The sequence below is a fragment of the Phascolarctos cinereus genome, unplaced genomic scaffold, assembly GCF_003287225.1.
Source record: "Phascolarctos cinereus isolate Bilbo 61053 unplaced genomic scaffold, phaCin_HiC Scaffold_2;HRSCAF=192, whole genome shotgun sequence".
NCBI classification, from domain to species: domain Eukaryota; kingdom Metazoa; phylum Chordata; class Mammalia; order Diprotodontia; family Phascolarctidae; genus Phascolarctos; species Phascolarctos cinereus.
The window spans coordinates 3,528,900-3,552,077 of NW_027555625.1; the positions used below are offsets into that span (position 1 = coordinate 3,528,900).

Sequence of the window (23,178 nt, forward strand, 5' to 3'; positions counted from 1 at the left end):
GAGCCTACCTGCGCTTTCACTTTTGTTGTTGCTGTTGTTTTTTGTTTTTTCTTTCTTGTGGTTTTTCACTTCTGTTCTGATTTTTCTTTCACAATATGACTAATGTGGAAATATGTTTGATATCATTGTACATGTATAACCTATGGCAGATTGCTGTCTTAGGGAGGGAGAAAAAATTTGGAGCTCAAAATCTTATAAAAGTGAATGGTGAAAACTTTCTTTAATACGATTGGAAAAAACAAAATACCGTGAAGTGGGAAAAAAATGGGGAACCTGAAGAAATGAGTTCAAAGGACCTTCTATCTCTAAATTCTTTGCATCGTGTCTTTTGTTTTTTTTCTGGCTAGACCCTGTTTTGATTGATACTGGCATGAATGTTGTTAGTATCCAGTGGAACCACATTGGGAGTGTCTTGGCTGTGGCTGGCTCCCAGAAGGCCATCTCTCAGGACAAAGACATCAACATGGTGCAGTTTTACACTCCATTTGGGGAGGTAAAAACATTTAGTTTTCACTCATTTTTCCTTAAGCTCTCAAATGTTCACTGAGGAGGCGGGGGGGAAGGAGAGCCACAGCCCATGAAGGTTCTGTGGTTGTCAGCAGAGGGCACTCCTTGTGTGGGGGTGCTGGGAAGACTGACTCGCCAAGAGGCTGCACAATTGGCCTGGCTCGCAGAGAGGCTTTGCCCCTGGGGCCTCATGGCCTGAGATGGCAGGACCCCGGTCACTGGGCCACACTGCCTGTTAGGTTCCCAGCGTCTGTGAGTGGGATAGTGCATGCAGCGTCCGTGCCATTTTAGAGGTGAGGAGACTGAGTAAAAGAAGAGGGATTCTTGGTTTTCTCTTCTCTTATCCCGCCTCTCTGTGATGATCTTAATAATGGGATAAAGAACACTAATGAGAACATTAGGCACCTGTTGATTTTGCTGTAAAATCTGATTGACGTTGGGAAAAGCAGCTCTTGGCCAAAGATCTTTTGGATTAACACAGACTGACTCGTTAAACAGCTTTCTGAAGTGTGGTGCCATTATCCACTTCTTTCCCATGACTTTGCCCTGTGCTCCCCAGATCTGTCACTGCCTTTCCGAGGGGCAGCAGCACTGAAGTGGAGAGATCGCTTGACTTAGAGTCAGGAAGACCTGGATCTGAATGTGGCCTCAAACGCCGTTGGCCTCTTTGCTCCGATGGGAAATGGGGACCTGCGGAAAGCCCTTTTGTAGCTGTTAGTGCTGGGCATCAGCTGTTGTGACTGGTGTCATTGGTGACATGTCCCTGCTGCACACCCAGACGGCCATTGTGTCAGGCTGTATTTCAGCTGCCTTTTTAGGCTAGACAAGGGTGGATTAAGGAAAAATCTTTGGAAGGTGTAGAATGTGTAGTTTGAATTGGAATTGTTATTGAGGACTTTGGATCCAGCTCTCTGGACTTCACAAATACCAAATAAACAAGCATTTCCATATAGAAAAAAAGATCAGAAAAAGAAGATTGCAGTCTTTGTTATATACAGCTTACTTATTCTCAAGTATATAATAAATTCATTATGTAGCTTCTTTTTAAATATTATATTTTTTTCAGTCAGCAAAAATCCATCTCCTCTCCCCTCCTCCAGTTGAGAACAAAAAGAAAAACAAAACCTGCTATAAACAGGCATAGTCACATCAAAACATATTTCCACATTGGGTATGTCCAAGAAAACATGTGTCTGATTCTGAGCCCTTCACCTCTCTACCAGGGGTGAGTCCTCTGCAATCATGCTTGGTCATTCAATGGATTAGAGTTCTTAAATCTTTCAGAGTTGTTTACCTTTACCATATTGTGTTGCAAAAATGGTTCTTTTGGTTCTGCTCGCTTCAGTCTGCATCAGTTCATACAAGTCTTCCCAGGTTTCTCGGAAACCCTCTACTTCTTAATTTCTTACAGCAGTGGTATTCCTTCACATTTATGTGCCATAGCTTGTTCAGCTATTCCACATGGATGGGCATCCCCATCAATTTCTAATTTTTTGCCACCACAGAAAGAGCTAGAAATGTTTTTATACATCTTTAGAGTTTGAGTTTTGCTTAGGACTAATCCCTCCCTTGATCTGCCTGTTAAGGTCTGAGAGGTTTCTATCCCTCAAGGACTGGAGTATAGGACAGGGTCATCTGGAATGAATTCACAGACTCAAGCATTCTTTAAGTCAAGGTGGCAAAGATTTATTGTTGCACTATACAGCGGGCAAGGATTCTCAAGGATCCTGCCGTGGTGGGCAGAGCTCCTTAGGGAACTTGCAACCTAACGAGAATGATGCTAAAACTTTTATAGGAAAAGTAGTGAATTATGTGGCAAGTATGCTAATTGGGTGATAACATACATCTGTGTCATTCACTACTGGAAACCTGGGTGTGGGGTGGGGAAGAGAAGGTTCTTAAAGGGTGTATTTTTGTCTGTTATGTCTGATGTCTGTAGCTTGACCTCTGGATTGTATACGGTAACCATGGGCATCAATACCTGATATTCTGCTGGTACAAGATGGTCCTGTTCATACAGGGAAATTCTAGAGGTCAGCTTGTTCTTGTAAGAGGGAGAGATAGTTTGCCTTAATGGGTCCACTCATGAGTCACTGCCAGAGACAGGGCCCTTGGGCTGGAGGGAAACTGTCAGGGATGGTGGTTCTGAGGCCAGGGAGAAATTGGGGTCCAAGTACTCAAGCACACCATCCTGTCCTCCCTCTACCTTCTCCTCTTTCCGTCTTGTTTCACTGTTGAGTGAAATACATTTCTGTACCCGATTCTGTGTGTGTGTGTGTGTGTGTGTGTGTGTGTGTGTGTGTGTGTGGTTCCAAGAGTTCTGGGCAGTTTTTTGAAAAGGCTCCTTTTTTGGCCATGGCGGTCAGATTCAGTGATTCTTCATTTTTTTCTCCTTGATCTATTTTCCAGTTTGGTGGTTTTCACTATAAGATTCTTTGTATTTTCTTCAGCTTTTTTCAGTGTTTTGTCTTTGCTTTCTCCTTTCTGGTTGCCTCTTGGAGCCGTTGGCTTCTGATTTTGGGGGAGTTTGTGACCTGGGCAGGTTTGGTGCCGCTTGTCCCCAGCTGCTAATTCATTCCCTTTCTGGTTCTGTCTTCAGCAATTCTCATTGCTTTTCCACTTGTTTCCTCCAGTCCTTTCATTTCGCTTATGAAAACATTGTAAACTTGTACAAAAAACCTCTCCCTTCATCTCTTTCAGTAATTCTCGTTGAATTTGTGCCCGGGCTGGTTTTTCTGGGAGGCTTTGCTTGCAGGTGTGTTGGAGTCATTCTCTTCTTCTGGATTTGGCTTTCAAGCCTCCCTAGCACCATAGTAGCTCTTGCTGGTGGGCTTCTTTTTAGTTTGCCCATTCTTCCGGCCTGCTTCCTGACTGCAGACTTGATGTTAGGATTGGGCTCTGGAGCACTTCCAGAGAGAAGGTTGGGGCTGCTTCTGTTGCCGCTTTCTCTGGGTGATGAGTCTTGTGTTACTCTAGGATCTCAGGGACAGGCTGGGACCTGCACGCTTTCCCTGCTCCCAAAGGGCTCAGATCCGGGACAAAGTCTGATCGTTGCTCTCTTGATCTGAGCTCTGTAAGTTCCTGGCCTGAGTTTGGGGCTGAGCAAGAGTTGGTGCTGTTGGACTCTGCTCTTATCAGCCGGCTGGTGAGCTCTCAACATGTAGCTGTCGAAGCCGTCCTGCTTGTCTGTGTTTCCTGTTAGCCTTTTTTCTCTTCTCTTCTATGCATTGAAGAAGACGCTTCAATGATCCTCTTTTCTTTCTCCTTTTTGTTAACTTTATTGTTGGGCCCCCCCTTCCAACCCCACCCCAGTGGGAAAAAAAGAAGACACTTGCAGCATTTGCATGGTCAAGCAAACAAACTCTTATGCTGGCTGTGGGCAAAAATGGGGGTGTCCTTGTTTCCCTTGAGTCAAGAGCCAGGTAGCATCCTCCATCGTTGGTCCTTTGGAGTTGTGTGCGACCGTGGCATCGATCATAGTACTGATGCCTTTCAGAATAGAGGTTGGTGTTGTGGCTCTGCTCCCCTCACATTGCCTCAGTTCCTACAGGTCTTCCCAGGTGTCTTGGGAGCTGGGCCCTTTGTAGTTGGATAGGGTATGGTAATATTTTATGACATTCATGAGCCATTCTTACTCAGCCATTCCCCAACTGGTGGGCACCCCTGACCTTTCGAGTTCTTCGCTACCACAGAATGAGCTGCTGCTCTACAAGTTTTTGTCCAGAAATGTTCTTTTCCTTCTTCTTTGATCTCTTTGGGGTGCAGGGATAGTTGTTGTATTACTTCCTGGGTCACACTTCAGGGGCCATTTGGGCATGGTTCCCAGTTTTTTTCCCTAATGGCAGGACCAGTTCATACGGCATTCATTCCCTCTTTTCCCACTGACTCACACTTTTTCTGTGTTGACACAACTATTTTTTCTTGAGAAAAATCTCAGTAAACCAACTGTAAAATCAGAGCAAAATATGTTTTTAACAGTTACTTTAATTTCTGTAAAACTGTAGGTATTCATTTGTATTTGGGTTGATTGGCACATGTTATTCTAAAGTACTGACTGATTGTTTTTAAGCATTTGCGAACATTGAAGGTTCCTGGAAAGCAGATGTCTGCACTGTCTTGGGAAGGAGGTGGATTAAAGATTGGCCTTGCTGTTGACTCTTTTATCTATTTTGCAAATATCAGACCCGATTACAAGGTGAGTACAAAGAGTGGGTATCACAAGAACTTTATCAATAGGTATTTTGTCACGGCTCAGAGGATTTCTCTCCTTGGTTTATTCAGAGAAAGTCTAATTTTTTGAAACTAACCAGGAAAGGGACTTTTGAGGATGAATCTCAGGGTACTTTTTCTAGAACCATGATTTGAGTACTTTAAAGCTCTTTGGAGCTACTTAGGTGAGTATGACCTTTACCATATTGAAACCTTCCATATCCCAGGAGATGAAGCCATTGAATTGCAGGGGCCAAATGACTGCCTCAGGTAGCAGCATTATGTGAAGATGAGCCTTCCTGAATTTAGCTGTGCTCTTGCTCTTATGCCAGACAGGCCACTTGGTATGGGGCCTGTGCTGGGAGCCTCTTGGACCTTGTGTCCCACTGGGCTGGCCTCGTCTCCACAGTGAGACATTTGAGGAGGATTCAGTAGTGTGGCTCTTTTTGGCCAACCAAGTTCCCATCCAAAGCTTTGGTATCTGTTTTAGAGGGCCTGGGCCCTGGCCTACCTAGTTATTCTACTTGTGCTGCTCCATAAGCTAGCAGTATTCACAGTGAAAAACTCACTTGGAAACTGAAAATGTGGTACTAATATTCCGCCATCTTTGTTACAGTCTCCCAAGGTCAGAAATTCGTGTACAACAATCCCTTTGTGGTTTTATTTTGTAACCTATTTACTGAAGCTGTTATTGAACTCTTCTATTGCTTTTAAAAAGTTCTCAGTTTCTTTTCTGATTCTCTAGGGTCCTCTAAGTGAAGCATCATGTTGTCTCTTCTTAGCCTATATTTATGCCTTTACTTTCTTTTGCTAGCATTTGTAGGACTATGCAAAGGAGAAACAGCTTTATTCTTACACTTATTCAGAAAACTCAGAGTGATTCCTACTGCATAGAACGTTAGCTTTTGATTTTTAAAAACATATTTCTTAAAAATCTGTTTTTGTATCTGTTAATGGTAGATCCTTTTTTTGGCCAGGATTTTATTTTTAAAATTTCAGATAATATTCACTAGTTCTACTGGTGTACAAGAAAGTTCTTTGTCTTTGTTTTATCCTTTTCCTGGTTTGGCTACTAGGACTGTATTTGTCTTATAAAAAGAATGTAATGGAGTGTTTTCTTTCTCAGTTTTTAGACCAATTTGTGTAGCGTGGATATGAATTTCCTTTAAAAGTCTGATAGAATTCACCTCTGAGTACATTTGGACCAGGTGCTTTCTTTCCTTTTCTGAAATTAGGTGGTTTAATGTCTCTTTGGTGCTCTGTTAATTTGGGCATTTCACACTTTTGTGGCTAAGCTTCCATTTCTTTTCCATCCTCAGTTTTGCTGGTATGGAACTGTGTATTGTAGGTTCTGATAATTAAAAAAATTCCTCTCTGTGGCGCTTAAGCCTTGTTCATTTAGAAATTTTGTTAGTCTGATTTTCCTCCTCAGGCTAGCTAAGGTTTATCACTTTGGTTAGTCTTGTCAAAGAAGAAGCATTTACTTTTCTTGTTCTCTCTTTGTTTGGAACTTGCTTAAGTACAGCCATTTCTGAGTCCTCATGCTGAGGGGGTTTGTGTGGATAGACTACAGCTTACAGATCTGCTGACCTGTGACTTTTTAATGTAACAAAGGGTGAATGGATGATTTCTGCACTTTTTGTTTGGGTGCCCTTGAATTTTCCTAGAACATTTCCTCTGAACATCTCCTCTGCCTCTGTCACTTTCTGCCCCGGGACGTGTCCCTGGAGGTCTGCTACAGTGTCCTTTTCACCTTCATATCTCCAGCATTCAGTGCTGGGCCTTGAATGTGGGTGTTGACAGCATTGTTGCATCGTGTAATCCTGCTGATCCCCACTTTTCTGCACCCCTTTATCCCTGTTGGTGTTGAATTCTGACACTTGGGATGAGGCTTTGACCGTTGAAACTTCTCTCTCACATAAAAAATTGGGAAATTTCACAAAAACGTTTTTATTTAGTTGGCATTTCTAGCTTTTCATCTCTGGATTTCCTCTGTATGCGTGTTAACATAATAACTTCTTTTTATTGTAGTATTTTTTTTTTTGAGAGAAGTGCTAGAAACGTGAGTCCCTCAGTCCCAGAAGAGGGTGTCTTTTGTGTTTCCCCACCCCCAAATACAGAAAGACAGAACAAAGGCCCCCCCTTCCACCTCCCAAGACAAGCAGAGCTCTTCTGGGCTAGATCCACAGCATGTTTATTTTCCATCTTTCCAGTGGGGTTACTGCTCCAACACGGTTGTATATGCATATACCAGGCCCGATCGTCCTGAGTACTGTGTGGTTTTTTGGGATACCAAGAACAATGAGAAATATGTAAAGTATGTAAAAAGCCTGATTTCCATCACTACCTGTGGTGACTTCTGCATTTTGGCAACCAAAGCTGACGAAAATCATCCCCAGGTAAGTGTTTCCCCTGAAACCCGGCATCACTTTGCTAAAACGTCCACTCAGTGGAATGGGGCCACATTGTCCTCCCACGCTGGCAGGGAGAAAACATCGGCGTCTCCTGCGGCTCTCTGGGGTCATGGGTGCTGCCTCCCTATCTTAAAGCTTGCAGCTTCTGAAATAGACTTGAAATGTCAAGATCCTTTTCTGGGCTAGAATTCCTTGGGCAGGTGAGATCTCCAGATGTCAGTTCAGGCATGGGTGGCTGTGGCACGTCTCAGCCTTTTCACAAGGTGAGCTCTGCTTGCGACAGTGGCGGAGGATTCCCCTGTGAGTTCGGCCGATAACTGCGTCACAGTGACGTCGTGATAGCAGTAACGGCCTGTGTATTTTCAAGAGGATCTAAAATTAGAGATGAAAACACAGGAGCAAACAGTGGCTTATGTTGGCATAGAAATTATTTTACATGATTAGGAAGTTTGGTGTGGGAAGGATCCTTTGTGACAGCAACAAGACTTTTAAGCAATGGAAAAGCAAATTGTGCCTTTGGAAATATCAGTGTCCACCTAAAAGAATGTAAAAGATGTTTGTCAGCCCTAAATAGCGATAAAATATGGGAAGGTCAAATGTATGTGTTTGCACAGGGCTGGAGAGAGTCTCAGTGCCGGTTAAGTCCTTCTCTGAGATTAAAAGCTAAGTAAATTATCCCACGCACACGTAGAGCAGGGCCAGTGGGCAGGGCAGCCTGCTTATTTCTCTGAAATGAGTCGATCAGAGTGCTCGTGCGGGGCTCGGGCACGGCGCCCGGCCCCACACGGTGTTGCAGTCACTTTCACCTCCACTGGGGGTTGCCTCATTTGTGGATGAACTGACCCGTTTCTTCAGTGATCTACATGTTGCTTTGAAGCTTGTCCCTTTCCTTAGCTTGGCTGTGATGAAAAAGATCAACATTTCATGCGTGTTACGAGACTGAGGCCGCATGGGCCTGACCCCCGGACGCACATGTGGTCTGATTCTGTTTTCTTTTCTGACAGTTTGTGCTGGTCCTGTGCAACTCTATCGGCACCCCCTTGGATCCCAAATACATTGATATCGGTAAGCAGGAGCTGTAGCCGAATCGTTACTCAGATCAGGTACTTGGTTGTGATTCTGATTTTGAACTTTGTCATAGTGTGATTAGAGAGAACAGTGTTTTCTAGTGCATGTCATCCAGCTTGATTGTTCAGGAGTGGGGAGCCATCAGAGGACCCGGAGGGCTGCCCCCGGGGACCCAGAGGGCCACATGCAGCCTGGAGGCCACGGGTTCCCCAGCCCTGGTTCAGCTAGTTTCAGGGTCCTCTTTTGTCTCAGTTAGAAATGTTGCATTTGGCATCACATAACGTTTTCCACTGTGCCCCTCACCTAACCACCTTGGGAAAAGTCTAGCAAAACGAGCAAGCAGCTGAAAAAGCTCTTGGCTTTGTGTGCACTGTTCCGTACCCCTGGTCCCCCGCCTCTCGGAATCAGTGGGGAGGTGCCTTCCTGTCGCTCTTCTCTGCGACCGAGCTTGGTTGTTACCGTTTCCCCTCGTTCCATTTTGGCGGCTTGGTTCTGTTCTTTCCACTTAGGTGGTTTATCACAGTCACTGCTTATGTCCCTTCCCTGGTTGTGTTTCCTTCGCACGCTTCCTCGCCTTCCTCCCACGCCTTCTGTCACACTTATGTACCGCGGCTCGTTGGGTCTCGTTTGTCAGCCTTTGCCACCACAAGCGCTGCTCTCGATGTTCTGATGTCTCTGGGCCTTTCTTTTGCCACGGATGTCTTCGGGGTTGACGTGCATCTAGCTGTGGGATGGGGCTCCGGGTGAGAGGGTGTGGCCATAGTAGTCGCTCTTTCTGCATCCCGGGCATGCCTCTGTGAGGCAGTCTGGGAGCAGCGTCAGGGCCAGGATAGGAGAGAATCTGCCCTTAAAACGCTTTATTTTTAATGACCTAGTTGTAAATAGGTCTGTTTAATAAAAACGTTCCCGGTCCTCATAAAAAGGAGCACTCGTCCCAGATTTCTGCCCACGCACTGTGTGGTATCGGGGCCATCATTCAGAGTTCTGGGTTTGGAGCATCTCTGGAAGGCCTGCAAAAGAAAACTGTCTTCTCACGCTGGTGTTGGCCGGTGTCATCAGCCAGACTCTCACGCGGTGGGGGGCTGCCGCTGTCCAGAGTCACGGCTTGGGCGTGTTCCAGTGGTCTTAAGAAATTAAAGACTTGGAGGCCTGGTCCGGAGGCTGAGGGGAAGCAGCGCGCTTTGTTGTCATGTGCTCCCGACAGAAAAGAGAGAACCCACGGTCCAGGTGGACCCCTTGCTTTGGAGAGTCGTCGCTTAGTCACTGGAGGGGCGGGGAGGAATGTTCTGGAAGCGCAGTGCCCTTCGAGAGAGTGCTGGGCGGCCGTCTGGACGGAGGAGAGAGAAAGCAGACTTAGCCCCTTCTTCAGTAGGTCAGGATGGCCCTTGGCTGGCATGGAGGCCCCAGTGCAGATCCAGCTGCAGGTGCTGACTAGCCATGTGGCCCTGGGCAGGTCACTTCATCTCTGCCTGCCTCGGTTTCCAGAATTGTAAAATGAGACCAGAGGGAGGAAAGCAAGAGATCATGTTTGTGTAGCGCTTAGAGCCAGGCACATAGTCGGTGCTTAATAAATGCTGTGTTCTCTTTCCTTCTGCTTCCTGTCTCTCTTTACTTGGCCTCATTCATCAGTGTTTGGGATACCTGAGGCCACAGTGGCCCTTGACTTGGGGGACAGCTGTGGTGGAGAGAAGGGAACCTATGTGAGAGATGCAGTGGAGGTGGGAAGGGCGGGGGTGTGCTTCTTTGCCCTCTTCCTCTACCCTGCCACCTGCCACCCCAGCTGAATTAGTCACAGGTGATGAGTTTTGGGTAGGGTGCCGGGGTGTGTGACTGTCAGCCTGTGGGCAGGCCTGTCTTTGGGAGCGGTGCACAAGGGGGTCCCTGGGAGGGAGGAGGCTGTCTGAGCAGAAGTGCCGAGGTGATGACAAGACTGCCACTTGTCAGGCTGGGAGCCAGCAGTGGAAGAAGGGTCCCTGAGGGCCACGAGGGCCCTCTCCCCACTTGGCATGAAGCTACCTGACCAGGAGGAGACACTTCACCAGGCAGGATCAACCTCACTCCCAACAGACACGGCCACAGGACCACCACTAGTGGCCTGAAGGGAGGCTTGGCCCAAGGCCGGGCACCTGGCGAGCGTGCCCAGGGCTGCAGGAGGTGGTTCAGCCCCTCCTCATTCAGCCTTTTTTCTTCAGCAAGGTCTGTGACGAGAGATGAGAGAGAGAGGATGCCCAGGTCATGTGCCCAGGCCCCCCCCGCAGAAAAGGGGACGGACGGGCATCAGGAGGAGGGTTGTGAGTGGGGCAGAATGAGCTGTGCTTTTGACAGGTTGAGCTTGAGACGGTGCTAGAACGCCCGATCTGCGAGGGGAGTCCGGGGCTTAGGACCCACTGGACTGGCCCATCAGTGAGCTGACCAGAGTCTGAGGGCAGGGTGCGGAGGAAAGGGCTGGCACAGGCACAGCAGCTGAGACCTGGTGGAGAGGCCGTGGAGCGCCAGCTTTCAGAGCTGATTTATTAAAACTGAAGGAGAAGTGGGGTGTGTGGGCGACAAGAGCCAGGGCTTACAGAGCGCCATCCACACATCTCCTTTGATCCTCTGTGGCTGTGGTGGAGTTATTGTTGAGTCGTGTCTGGCTTTTTGTGGCCCCACTCTTGGCAGAGATACTGGAGTGGTTTGCCATTTCCTTCTGCAGCTCATTTCACAGATGGGGAAATTGAGGCAAACAGGGTGAAGTGACTTGCCCAGGATCACACAGCAGGAAGTGTCTGAAGCCAGATTTGAACTCAGGAAGAGGAATCTTCCTGACTCCAGGCCTAGCACTCTACCCACTGCACCACCTAGCTGCCCCGGCCCTGTTTTAATAGATGAGGACACTGAACAGACAGAGGTGGAGTGACTTGCCCAGGGTCACACAGCAGGAAGTGTCTGAAGCCAGATTTGAACTCAGGAAGAGGAATCTTCCTGACTCCAGGCCTAGCACTCTACCCACTGCACCACCTAGCTGCCCCGGCCCTGTTTTAATAGATGAGGACACTGAACAGACAGAGGTGGAGTGACTTGCCCAGGGTCACACAGCTAGAAAGTGTCTGAGGCCAAATTTGAACTCATGGCTTCCTAACTCCAGGCTAAGCAGTATTCTGTCCCTGGGGCCCTTAGGGGAGGTCTTTACAACCTGATACAAATACCATAACCAGGTACTAGTTCAGTCTAAATTTAGATTGCTTAAACTTACTTGTATTTTTGCAGTGCTAGTAATAATAACCTACTTATGTTACAAAAATTAATAGACACAGTGCTTTTCTGTTAATACTTTAATCACATGATAGTTGACTTTTTCCCTGTTCGTGGTTCCATTGATCATTATAACCCTAGCTTATTTTCCTCTCTTTTATCATGTCTTTTCCAAATTCAGTTCACCAAACACGTATTAAATTTTCCATGAACATTTTCCATTTTCATTTTCCCAGATAATGTATCTCCAGTATTTTTTCCTCATTTTAAAAGATATTTTTGTAGTCCTTGAGAGATTTTCTTCTTGGAAGTAATAGGGAGTCACTGGTTTATTGAGTGGTGGTGGTGGTGGGGAATGACATGTTTTTACCTGGAGATTTTATCGGGTAATTCTAGACGATAGAACTTTCCATACCACGTTATTGGCCACCCATGTCTCCTACTTGATAAAGTAGAAACTATAAATTACGTAGGAAAAACTCCTGGGAAAACTGGAAACAGTCTGGCAGAAAGTAGGCCTACAGCACCGCTGTACAGCGCCTTCCACAGCACATTCTACGTGGATATGTGACCTTAACATTAATGAGACTGTGTCTAGTGATTTGCTGATATTAAAGGCACTACCAAAAACAGTGACAAGAGGAACAGATCTCATGTCTCTCGTAGCTATGGATCTGAAACATATTCTTAACCAAGCGAATGCTCGAGGCAGTTAGATAAAGTAGCTAACTTCAGGTATGTGAAACTGAAAGCTTCCTCACGGAAAAAAATAATACCTCGAGGATAAGAAACCTAGTGGTCAAATGAAGGGAAAAGGGGGCAGCTAGGTGGTGCAGTGGAAAGAGCACCAGCCCTGAAGTCAGGAGGATCCGAGTTCAAATCCGGCCTCAGACCAAACACTGGACACTTACTAGCTGTGTGAGCTTGGGCAAGTCACTTAACCCTAGTTGCCTTTAAAAAAGAAAATGAGGGAAAAGAATCTTTGGATCAGATTTCTCTAAGGATTTAGTGTCTAAGATATAGAAATAATTTCTATGTATATGTATATGTTGTGTACATATACAGTATATATACATATATCCTTACACATACACACATATTTGTATATACACTAAAAATGATTCCCTGGTAGATCAGTGGTTAATGGATATAAGGTTTTCAAAGGAAGAATTGCTAAGTATTCATAACCACAGAGGAGAATGCTTCAGATCACTAATAAGAAGAGAAATACCAGTGAAAACAACCTCAAGGTTTGACTTCATACCCTGTGGATTGGCAAAGATAACAAATGAAGGCAATGGTCAGTGTAGGCTCACCTGTACGTCGTTGGTGAAACTTAAAATGGTACGACTGTTTTGGAAACAATTTAGAATTATGTGAACAAAGGGACTTCGATGTCCACACCTTTTGAACCAGAGATTTCATTACTGGGCTTACACCCCAAGGAAGCCATCCATGAGAAGAAAGCCCTCGTATGCTCCAGAACATTTATGGCAGCACTCTGTGTGGGAGCAAAGACCTGGCCATCAGTTGGGGAATGCCTAAACTAACTGGCACCTGCATGTCATGGACCATTCCTGTGCTATAAGAAACAGCGCGCGTGATGAAGACAGAGAAGCCTGGGAAGAGCTGCATGAAGGGATGCAGAGGGAAGTCAGCAGAACCAGAAGGCACTGGACACAGAGACCACAATCGTGTAAACACCTGAAGAAGAACCATGCACCCCCAGAGTCCAGAGTGAATGGGACAGAATTGCAAAGCCCTTGCCGGGTCCCCGGGGACAGACGAGAGGCCCCCAGGCCACCCTCGGAGGCGGGAGGCGTCCCGGTGTCCCACAAGGAGGCACGGGGTTTTGGACTTTTTCTCTGTGCGTTGATCAGTTGTGCTGACTCTTTTTCCTCTTTAAAGAATGCTGTTATAGGGGATGGCTCTCTGAGAAGGGGAAAGGGAGGGGTCCTGGGGATAACTCTGATGATGTAAGAAACAGAAACCATCAATAAAAAGCTGTTAAAAAAGAAAAAAGAGGGAGAGAGAACCGGTAACTTTCCGGGACAAGATGGACCTTCTGATTAATTCTGGGAAGGGAGTGAACTCAGTGGAATCATCTTCTCCAAAAGGAGTGTATTTTTTTTTTCCTGTAAAGGTTCAGCTAATCTTGGCTAAAGTTAGTCAGTTAATAAACATTTATTAAACACTGACTGTGTGCCAGGTGCTGTGCTAAGTGCTGGAGATAAAAAGAAAGGTAAAACACAGTCCCTGCCCTCAGGGAGCTCCCGGTCTGGGCTGGGGAGACAACGTGCAAACCCTGTTTACAAATGGGCCATGGCCAGGATCAGCTGCAGGTAACCTCAGAAGAAGGCACCAATGTCAGGGGATCCGGACTTGAAGGAAGCCGGGGCAGGCAGGAGGCAGAGATGGGGAGGGAGGGCGAGCCTTCCAAGCGTGGGGCAGACGCCCAGAGCCCCAAAGTGGAGACCAGCCAGCATCACTGCATTGAGGAGTGGGTGCGAGGGAGGGGCCAGGAGGGTGGGAGGAGGATTTGGTATTTGATGCTGGAGGTGATTGGAGACCCCTGGAAGTTGTTGCCTAGGAGGGTGACCCCTTTTCACTTGGTGTTTCTTGTCCTGTAAAACTGCCCACAGCATATTATTGGCCACCCTTGTCCTTCAGAGACTTGAGGGTTCTCCCCAGGTTGGGAAGGTGTGCACTGTTGGTCCCGGGGATAAGGGAGGACCTAGCTCCTGGCCAAGATTGGCCACACCCATTGGGGGTGCAGGGATAGGACTGTGCGGGGAGGACAGATGGGGGGGATGGGGGGAGTCTGGCCATGCTCCGGCTGGATTCCATGGTTCTAGAGTGACCTGGAGTGCAAGCCAAGGATGGAGGCTTCTTTATTTCCCGTACATTTAGGAACTGTGTGCAAGTATGCCTATGGATCAGTGTGTACATTATTAATTAATTAATTTGCTTCTTTTTAAAAAAAAACCAACAGTGCCGTTATTTGTTGCCATGACCAAAACGCATGTGATCGCAGCTTCCAAAGAAGCCTTTTACACGTGGCAGTATCGTGTGGCCAAGAAGCTGACGGCCTTGGAAATCAACCAGGCGGCAAGGTCCAGAAAAGAAGGACGAGAAAGGTGGGTGGCTGGCACCCCAGCGGGTCTCGTGCCCACTTCCGCCGCATCGTCCTGGGGGTCTGGAGGAAGCTCGTCTGTCTGCGTTCTGATGCACTGTCCCCTAATCCGAAGAGAAGGGCTCAGGCAGGCCCTGCCTGAGAGCGGTGCAGCCTGGGGCTTCAGAGCTGTCTTGGGTCTGCAGAATGATGGTGCTTGTAGGGGTTCCTGGACTCTGGGATGGCTCTGGAGCCCGGGAGGGCCATTGCTCACAGGCTGGGAAGCACGCAGCTCCAGGTGAGTTTAGTGAGAGGCCTTTGTGGTGGTCCTGCAGGGACCGCCCCCTCCTCCCCAGCCCCTGAGCGGCTGGTCATCCCTGTGGGTCTGAGCGCCTTATCAGAAGGCTGGGATGGAGATGCCTTACCAACCCAGAGGCGGGCATTGGACCGTCCAGGCAGGTGATCTTAATGAAACCACGATTCCACCAGTCGTGAAAAGAAATGGAGAGTGGCTGCTCACGTTGGAAAAATTACAACATTTTCCTCTGAAATCTGGAGATTTGTTTTTTAGAAAAAGTTATTAATCCGCAAGCACCTATGAAATGCCTGCCGTGTTCTGAGTGTTGTAGGTGTTGGGGATGTGAAGAGGGGACGGCCCTGCCTCCAAAGAGCTTATGCATATGTATAATATATATATATATATATATATGTATAAATCGATTGTCCCATTTTCATCTTGTGTGCCTTTCTGTTATTTAAAGCAGAATGAGCTTCACTGGGTAATCATGAGTTCAAAAAGCACTTTACATCTGTGACCTCATCTGCCCTCCCTGGCAGGCCCATGAGGTTGGTGCCATTGTTATCTCCATGTTACAGAGGAGGAAACTGAGGCGGGGAGAGGGTCAGAGACTCCCCCCTCCCCCGCCAGCACATTGTGTCTGAGGCAGGATTTGAACCCAGGCTTCACGCCTTCAAGGCCAGCTCTCTGGAAACGGGAATTCTCTCCACATTGAGAAGTGTCCTAAGGACGTGTCAGCAGGGGCTCAGAACAGGATCCGTGAGAAGCGACCTTTCCATCCCACGGGTCGTCTTCACTGAACCGAAAGACTCGTGAAGGAGAGCCCAGCGCCAGATTGGGGGATTTCCTTCCCAGGCCCGTGTGAGCCCGTGAAGCCCGGGTCCGCCTTTGTCTTAGAGAGGAGGACGCACAGCTGGCGAGCCGGCTTCTGACCAGACTCCTCCTGCACCCAACTGTGGGTGGTTCACAGATGGCTGACCAGTGGATGGAAGAGAGAGGTGGAGGAGCAAGCGCTTGCAGGCATTCTTCAGGTGTGCCCCGGGACTCAGCCTGTGATGCACATCAGCTTCTTTACCAGGGCCTTGTATAAAGCGAGGCCTAGCTGCAAGGTCTGATCATCTCCTGCAAGTTTGGGCTTACGCTCCAATACGACTTCTTGTGTATTGGAGGGAGCGAGGCAGCGCGCGGATAGAGCGTTGAGTCCGGAAGACCTGAGTTCAGAACCAGCCTCAGGCACTGGACCGAGAAGCCCCGTCCCTCCTGCCTGCCTCAGTTTCCTTGATTGTAAACTGATAATGACAGCCCCTGCCTCCCAGGGTTGTTGTGAGGCTCAGAGGAGGGGCTTAGCTCAGGGCATGGTATGTAGTAGGCGCTTTGTGCATGCGGGTTTCTTTCCTTCCCATATCTATTTCAAGCCTTCTGTCCAGTTGTGAACCTTGACTTGATGCTCACTGGGAAGCCCTGGTCTTCCCGACTGTGCCCTCGGCCTCCTCTCTTCCCAGGCTTCCTCTGAGTCCCGGCTCGGATCTCACCTTGGAAGCCCCTCTTAGTTCCAGCTCTGAGCTGCCTCCCCTCCCTTCCTTCTGTCCCGCTTTTCCTGTGGGGGCTCACTTGGGATCTGGCTTGTCATCCCCCATCAGGCCGGGAGCTCCGGGAGGACAGGGACTGTCTGTGCCTCTTGGGGCATCCCCGCTGCTCAGCACAGCGCCGGGCACACGGTAGGGGCTGGAGCAGTGGGTACTGATGGATTGATGCCTTGATTTCCCCAGGATTTATCATGTTGATGATACTCCTTCTGGAGCTGTCGATGGAGTGCTGGACTACAGCAAGGCCTCACAAGTAGGTGACCTCTGTTTACTTCAGTTTAAGATAAAAGTCTTGTCACACACAAGCTTCTCTGATGCTTTGTTATAGACATCGAATAGCGGCAGCTGGGGGTGCGATGGAGAGAGAGCCGGGCCTGAGTGCAGACCCTGCCACGGGGTCCTGACAAGTCACTTGTGCTTTGTCAGCCTCAGTTTCCTCATCTGTAAAATGGGGACTGTAAAAGCACTTGTCCTTTACGGTTGTTGTGAGGATCAAGCAAGATCCAGCTGTGAAGCCCTGTGCAAACTTGGAAGCTTCCTATCACTTTCCCATCGAGTTGCGGCAGTCCTGACGCCACGGGGCCGCTTGTTGGCAAGGCGGCGCTGCTTAGCAGCCCCGAGGGGTCTTCTGGTCATCCTGTGTGACTGCAGCTTGCCTGCCTTGTCCGGCATTCAAGGCCCTCCTGGGCCTTACAGAGCTGACAGCATTGTAGACTGCTTCTGTCGTGATTTCACTGATGGGCCAGAACAAGGGGGAGGAAGAGAATAAGTCTTTATGTAGTGCCTACTGTGCACCAGGTGCAAAGCACTTTACAAATATCCTCAAACAGCCTGGGGGGGAAGGGCTATTATCCCCATTTTACAGTGGAGACTGAGGCAGGCAGAGGAAGTGGAGCTGAATTTGAACTCAGATCTTCCTGACTGCAGGCCCAGAGCTCCGTGCACTGTGGTGCCACCTTGTTGCCGACTGTGATGGAGATCCCAAGCCTTCCATATCCATTACTGCTTTGTCTGGGTATTACCTCCAGTGAAGTGGAGCTGTCCCCTCTGCCTTCCCCCCCGTCTCTCCCTGGAAATCATCCCTGTTAGCTGTTTAAAGCATTCCCACAGAAGCGAGGGGCCTCCTCCTCAGAATGCCCCCAACCCTGCTGGTGGTGAGGATACTCATCACCAGCTCACTTGCTTTCTTCCCTTTTAGATTATAATCTCCTTGAGGGCAGGGGTTAGGTTTTATTCATCCTTGTAAGTGCTTAATAAATATTTGTTGATTGAATCAATGAATCATAGTATTCTTTTGGATTTTAGGGAACTGGGGATCCCATTTGTGCTATAACAGCATCTGATAAGACACTGATTGTGGTAAGTGATGAACATTTTATTTTGTGAATAATTTGTTTCAATCATAAAAGTAAAGTAAAGTAAAAAAAAAGCCTAGCCTAGCCAAAAGCCTAGCACCATAATATGTTCTCATTATCCATCAAGAGATGGACTCAGAGTTTGAAAATGTGTCTTGCAGGTTAGACAATGGTTGTCAAAACAGCTGCCTCCAAATCTGTTGCCCTGGCGGTCCCTTAGGAGGATAGAAGAGAGAGGAACTGGCCCCTTTGGGTGGCTCCAAGGAGCCTGGTATAGACAGGAAGGAAAGGAGTTCACAAAGACTGCTTGCTTCCCCACTGTAGGTGGCTGCATTGTACTGGAGACCCTGGCCTAGCTGCTTGTCCGGGTTCAGTCAGTCTCTGTGCTATGGCAAAAAGAGTTAGGAAAGACCTGCCTTTGAATTCTGCCCTGGCACCTACCATCAGTGTCATTGCAGTCAAGTGACGTCACTGAGAAGTGCCTCAGTTTCCTTTTCTGTGCCTCCCTCGCTGGAATATTTCAAGGGTCAAGGGAGATGTAACAGAAACCTAATGTGAGTGAGGTGTGGCAGGAGCCTTAGGGTCTGTGTTAAACCAGCTTACTGTTATACTTGCTGACTAACAATGAATCAGATTTACAGTCCTCATGCAATGCAGTCAAACTGTATTAATCAAAAGTATACAAACATTAGTTTGTAATCATCTCCTAGACCACAAAAACATCAACTCCACTAGAAACGCACTGCCATTCTGATTCCTAGGGTTCCAGCTAAGTGGCTCTCCTTCCAGTATTCAATGGCAGGGTTCCACCTCTGCCCTCTGAGGTAGTGTTCTGACGAGTTGGTGAGTCCCCATCAATCACCTCTGCCCACAAGTCATCAAGTGGGAGTGGGAATGCAGGAGCCAGCCCTAGTCCTGCCCTCAGAACGGCCTGAAGATTGGTGCCTGTGGTGGGTTGTTAATAGTTCTTGCTGTGGACATTACTTTTGTACCCAAGTGTTGGTTACACCCAAGTACTGGTTATATTCTGGTTCTGACTGGTGACCAGTGATTTGTTTACCAATTAATTTGATTGGTACCTTATGATCCAAGGTAATAACAAGGTGATTTACCAAAATTTCCCACTGATGGTCAGTTCTGTCTGAGGGTCCCTTCAGTTTATTATTTATTTATGAACAGACATGCTGTTTACCAAATTATACCACACAGGTCCTTCTCTTAATATTGAAAAATACATCAAAATGCTTCTGCCCAAAACGGCAGCCGAATACAAGATGGAGTCATTTATGTAAAGGCAGCAGACTTATGGTCGTTATATGAAGTGATCTGCATGGAGGGCTTTGTAAACTCTGTAAAGTGCTGCCCAACTGGCAGCTGTTATTACTGTGCTTAATTATGTCACGACATAGGAAAAGATGTCACTTGGAAAGATCGGGAGACTGTTGGCAAGCTAGTGTTTGCCTTTTTCTGATCTTTGAAATGGACTCACTGGGCTACTGTATTTAACACATTAACTTGAGAAATGAGTGTTTCCCCAATCTTTAATGTCCTCAGAGTTAACTGAATGTGAATTTTTTGCACGTATGGAACTCAGTTACAGTGTAGTTCAAGTACGGTCAGGCTTGCTTAACTTTTAAAAACAGTCTTCTGATAATGTGATTTAATCTTTGTATCCCAATGAGTTTTCTGTCTCCTTGGGACATTTGGGCAGAATTAGCTATATGGCAAGTAAACCAAGGGCGCAGCTAGGTGGCACAGTGGTTAGAGTGCTGGGCCTGGAGTTAGGAGGACCCGAGTTCGAATTTGATCTGAGATATTGATTAGCTGTGACCCTGGGCAAGTCACTTCACCCTGTTTGCCTCAGTTTCCTCATCTGTAAAATGAGCTGGAGAAGGACATGGCAGACTGCTCCAGTACCGCTGCCAAGAACACCCCAGATGGGCTCATGGGGAGCCAGACATGATGGAAATGACCGAACAGCAACAGCGACAGCAGCAGAGGTCTGGCCGCGTCACTCCCTTGCGCATTAGTCTTCATTTATTAAGCACCTACTGTTTGCATTACCAATATTATCTCATTTGATTTCAAGCTGGAAGGGACCTCAAAGGCCATATCTAGTCCAGCCCCTCATTTGACACATGGGGAAACTGAGACCCAGGGAAGTCAGACTTGAGGACAAACAGTCTTCATTTCTCCTAGGAGAAAAGTGAGACCCAGAGGGTAGAAGGGACTTCTCTATGGCCATGCAGTGAAGCCAGTGATAAAAGCAGGACTAGAACCCATATCTTCTTTCTTAATTTATCACCCATTTACTTACCTCTCAGATTGGCTCTGAAGTCTGCAGCTGGCCTGCATCCACACTCTCTCTCCGGCGCCCCTCCTTCCTCATCTCCCACACTCTAGTCAGACTGGTTTTGCTGCCCCTGAGGCTCCATCTCTGGCCTAGGCTGGTTCCTTCACAGGGTTCTTGTATGAGATCTTTCCTAATGCTCTCCCGGTCACTGGAGGTGGGAGCCGCTTTTCACTCATTCAGGTCTTTGAGGTCGAGACGCTTTTTAATTATGTAAACATAGAAAAAGGTGTAGATGAGACACCACAGATTGTGGAGACCGGTAAACAAAACCTCTCTCCCTAATTTTTCAGGGGCGTGAATCTGGCACCGTTCAGAGATACAGTCTTCCTAATGTTGGTCTGATTCAAAAGTATTCCCTGCCCTGTCGAGCTTACCAGTTGTCTTTGAATTGCAACTCCAGGTAAGGATTTTTAGCCATTTCCAAAAAAAGTGTGACTTGGAAAGAATCCTGTCATTGAAGAGAGTTGGAATCATTTTTAAAGATGTGAAAGGCACATGTTTTATGCAGATAATACAGTTCTAGTCTAGTGGTAATGTACAGGGTGGGTCCATATCGCATTTTGTATAGATCCCTCTTTTGTTTGCGATATCTATTCTGATGTAAAATGTGGGCTCTGAGCATTATTTCAGGAACTGCAAGATAACTTTTGCCTTTTTGTGTTCATTGTTCTTGTCTCTGTACTCATTTATCACTAAAGGAATTTGGTTTTATAAGTGGAATAATTGTGGACTCTGAACAACATTTAGCTAAGTTCTTTAACTCCTATTCATGAAAGTTGGTGTTGGGAAGCCACTGATCATGGTAGAGCTCCTTTGCCTTCTTGAGTTTTCTGTCTGTGTGTTTTTCTGACGAATGATGGCTGATCCTTTTTGTAAGTGCCGCTGATCATCTTCCAATGGCATTTTCTCTTCCTTCCCAAATTCTCAGCCGTCTTGCTGTCATAGACATTTCTGGTGTCCTGACCTTCTTTGACTTGGACGCTCGCGTGACAGACAGCACGGGGCAGCAGACAATAGGCGAGCTGTTGAAGCTGGAGCGTAAAGATGTCTGGGATATGAAATGGGCCAAAGACAATCCAGACTTGTTGGCAATGATGGAGAAGACAAGGATGTATGTGTTCAGAAACCTGGATCCCGAGGTAAAAGCGAGGACTGGGGGGAGGCTGGAGCCTGGGCGCGTTGCCGGGCGCTCCGGGCTGGGGTTCCTAAGCACAGATAGAGAACGCGTCCCTGTAATTTATGGGCGTGCGTCTGCATGCTTTTAGAATGGCTTTTCCTTCTGATGCTGTCTCTTCCTCCTCCCCTTTTCTTGTGACACAGGCATCACTGAGCCTGGTCCCTGCCCCATCGGTGAAGGAGGATGTGTTTTCCCGGCTCCTCCCAGGGCTGTGTGTAGTCATAGCAACGCACGCAGTGTTCGGTTTCGTGCGGATGCTCTCTCCCATTATGTTGTCCTGCTGTGTGTTATTTTGGGGGGCACCTACTTTTAATTCCTTTGGACATTCCTGACTTTCTCTGAAAGGACCTGCAGTAAACATGTGACTGTGGTCCACCTCGTGACAGAGAAGCCCTGGGCCCCGAGGCAGGCTGAGACCTGCGTGTTGTGGAGACAGTCAGTGGAAGTCATTTGTCGGGCTTGACTATGAGTATTTGTTCCCAGAGTTTTGGTTTTGGTCTTTTTCTTTCCAATATTAGGGGCTGTGGGAGGGGGAGAAAGTAGTTTTTGGTTAATTGCAGAGACTTAAATTAAAAGGAAGAAAAGACAGGAGCTCTGAAGATAGAGGTGCGATCGATGGGGCTGGGATGAAAAACCTACCCTCTTGGTGGATTGGGAGTCCCTGTTAAATTGTCCTCAGAGACACCTGTACTCAGGCTGTCACCCCTTTGGCTGTCTGGCCGTGCCTGGCCTGTCACTGGCACTTGGCCGAAGCTCGTGGAGTCCTTGGTTACAGCATCCTCGGCTCCCCGCTTGTCCCCCCTGCCCCCTCACTCTCATCTGTTCCCTGTTTATCGATGAGCAGAGCAGGCCTAGCCGAGCTAATCCCCACTGGCACAGGGAACCGCTGCCCCGCGGAGGGCAGGGCTGCCTTATCTCCCGGGTCCTCAGGAGCCGTCCAGACCCGTCATGCTTGGCTCTGTGGGCAGAGCTAGTCCGGAAGCTGCAGTGAGGCCGATTCAGGCCAGGTGTGAGGAGGAGCTTGCTGCTCCTGGGACAGAGGGGGGAGGGGGCCTTCCCCCAGCACAGTGGGACACAGGTGAGCTAGGAATAGTTGGATGATGGGCCAGTCTGGAGGGGCTCCTCAGCTCCGACCCTGGCACTGAGAATCAGGGGCTGCCTGGAGACGGGAGCCCCCTTGTGGCTTCTCCACCAAACCCTGAGCGGAATGCCCTTACTTCTCCCACATATCGCCCGCTGAGACCTGCTTGGGTCAGAGTGATCTGGACTTGATAAAAGGCCTCATGTTGTGATTTCCCTCTGAGGCTTGTTTTAAGCTTGAAGCCAGCCTCTGTACTGTTTAGACCTTGAGCAGCAGCACTGCAGCTGAACTGGGAAGGCCCAGGGCTGAGGGCATCCATACCTTGGGGCTGCTGGACGTGGTGCTACCTCCTGGAGACTCATGGCAGGGGCATTAGGGCAAAGGGGGGTGAGGTGGCTGTGGAGGCGGACTTGTACGTCCAGTGTCCCTTCCGGTTGGGTGGGCTCTGCACCCCATCTTCCGGTCAGTGTGGTCAGATGCTTGTGGGTGTGCCAGGCTGCACAGAATGGGGTGTGTGTGTCTCATACTCACCCATTCCTTCCCGTGCATGCAAATGCATGTACACACGCATGCACACACACACACACATGCACACACACATGCACACACACACACAGAAGCAGTCAGTGCTGAGTGAAATGTTCTCCTGGTGGAAGATTGTTTCTCAGGAAGCTTGAATAGAAAAGGCCACTTCTAGGGGCATGAGCTTCTGTTCTGGGCCTGGCTCCCTTACTGTTTGGCTTGAGTTAGTTTTAGAGGGAGGTGGGTTTCCGGGAGCTTGACCGCT

General features: G+C 48.0%; 1 protein-coding gene across 2 annotated transcripts in view; it reads left to right on the forward strand.

Moving 5' to 3' along the window:
- WDR35 (WD repeat domain 35) overlaps positions 1-23,178 on the forward strand; it is a 65,791-nt gene that overhangs the window by 27,821 nt on the left and 14,792 nt on the right. For both annotated transcript variants that reach the window (XM_020967416.2, XM_020967417.2), the window contains 9 exons: positions 348-493; positions 4,577-4,702; positions 6,930-7,115; positions 8,135-8,195; positions 14,422-14,566; positions 16,609-16,678; positions 17,731-17,784; positions 20,424-20,533; positions 21,062-21,272. In XM_020967416.2, coding sequence (XP_020823075.1) covers positions 348-493; positions 4,577-4,702; positions 6,930-7,115; positions 8,135-8,195; positions 14,422-14,566; positions 16,609-16,678; positions 17,731-17,784; positions 20,424-20,533; positions 21,062-21,272 — 1,109 coding nt within the window. The remainder of the gene's footprint in view (positions 1-347; positions 494-4,576; positions 4,703-6,929; positions 7,116-8,134; positions 8,196-14,421; positions 14,567-16,608; positions 16,679-17,730; positions 17,785-20,423; positions 20,534-21,061; positions 21,273-23,178) is intronic.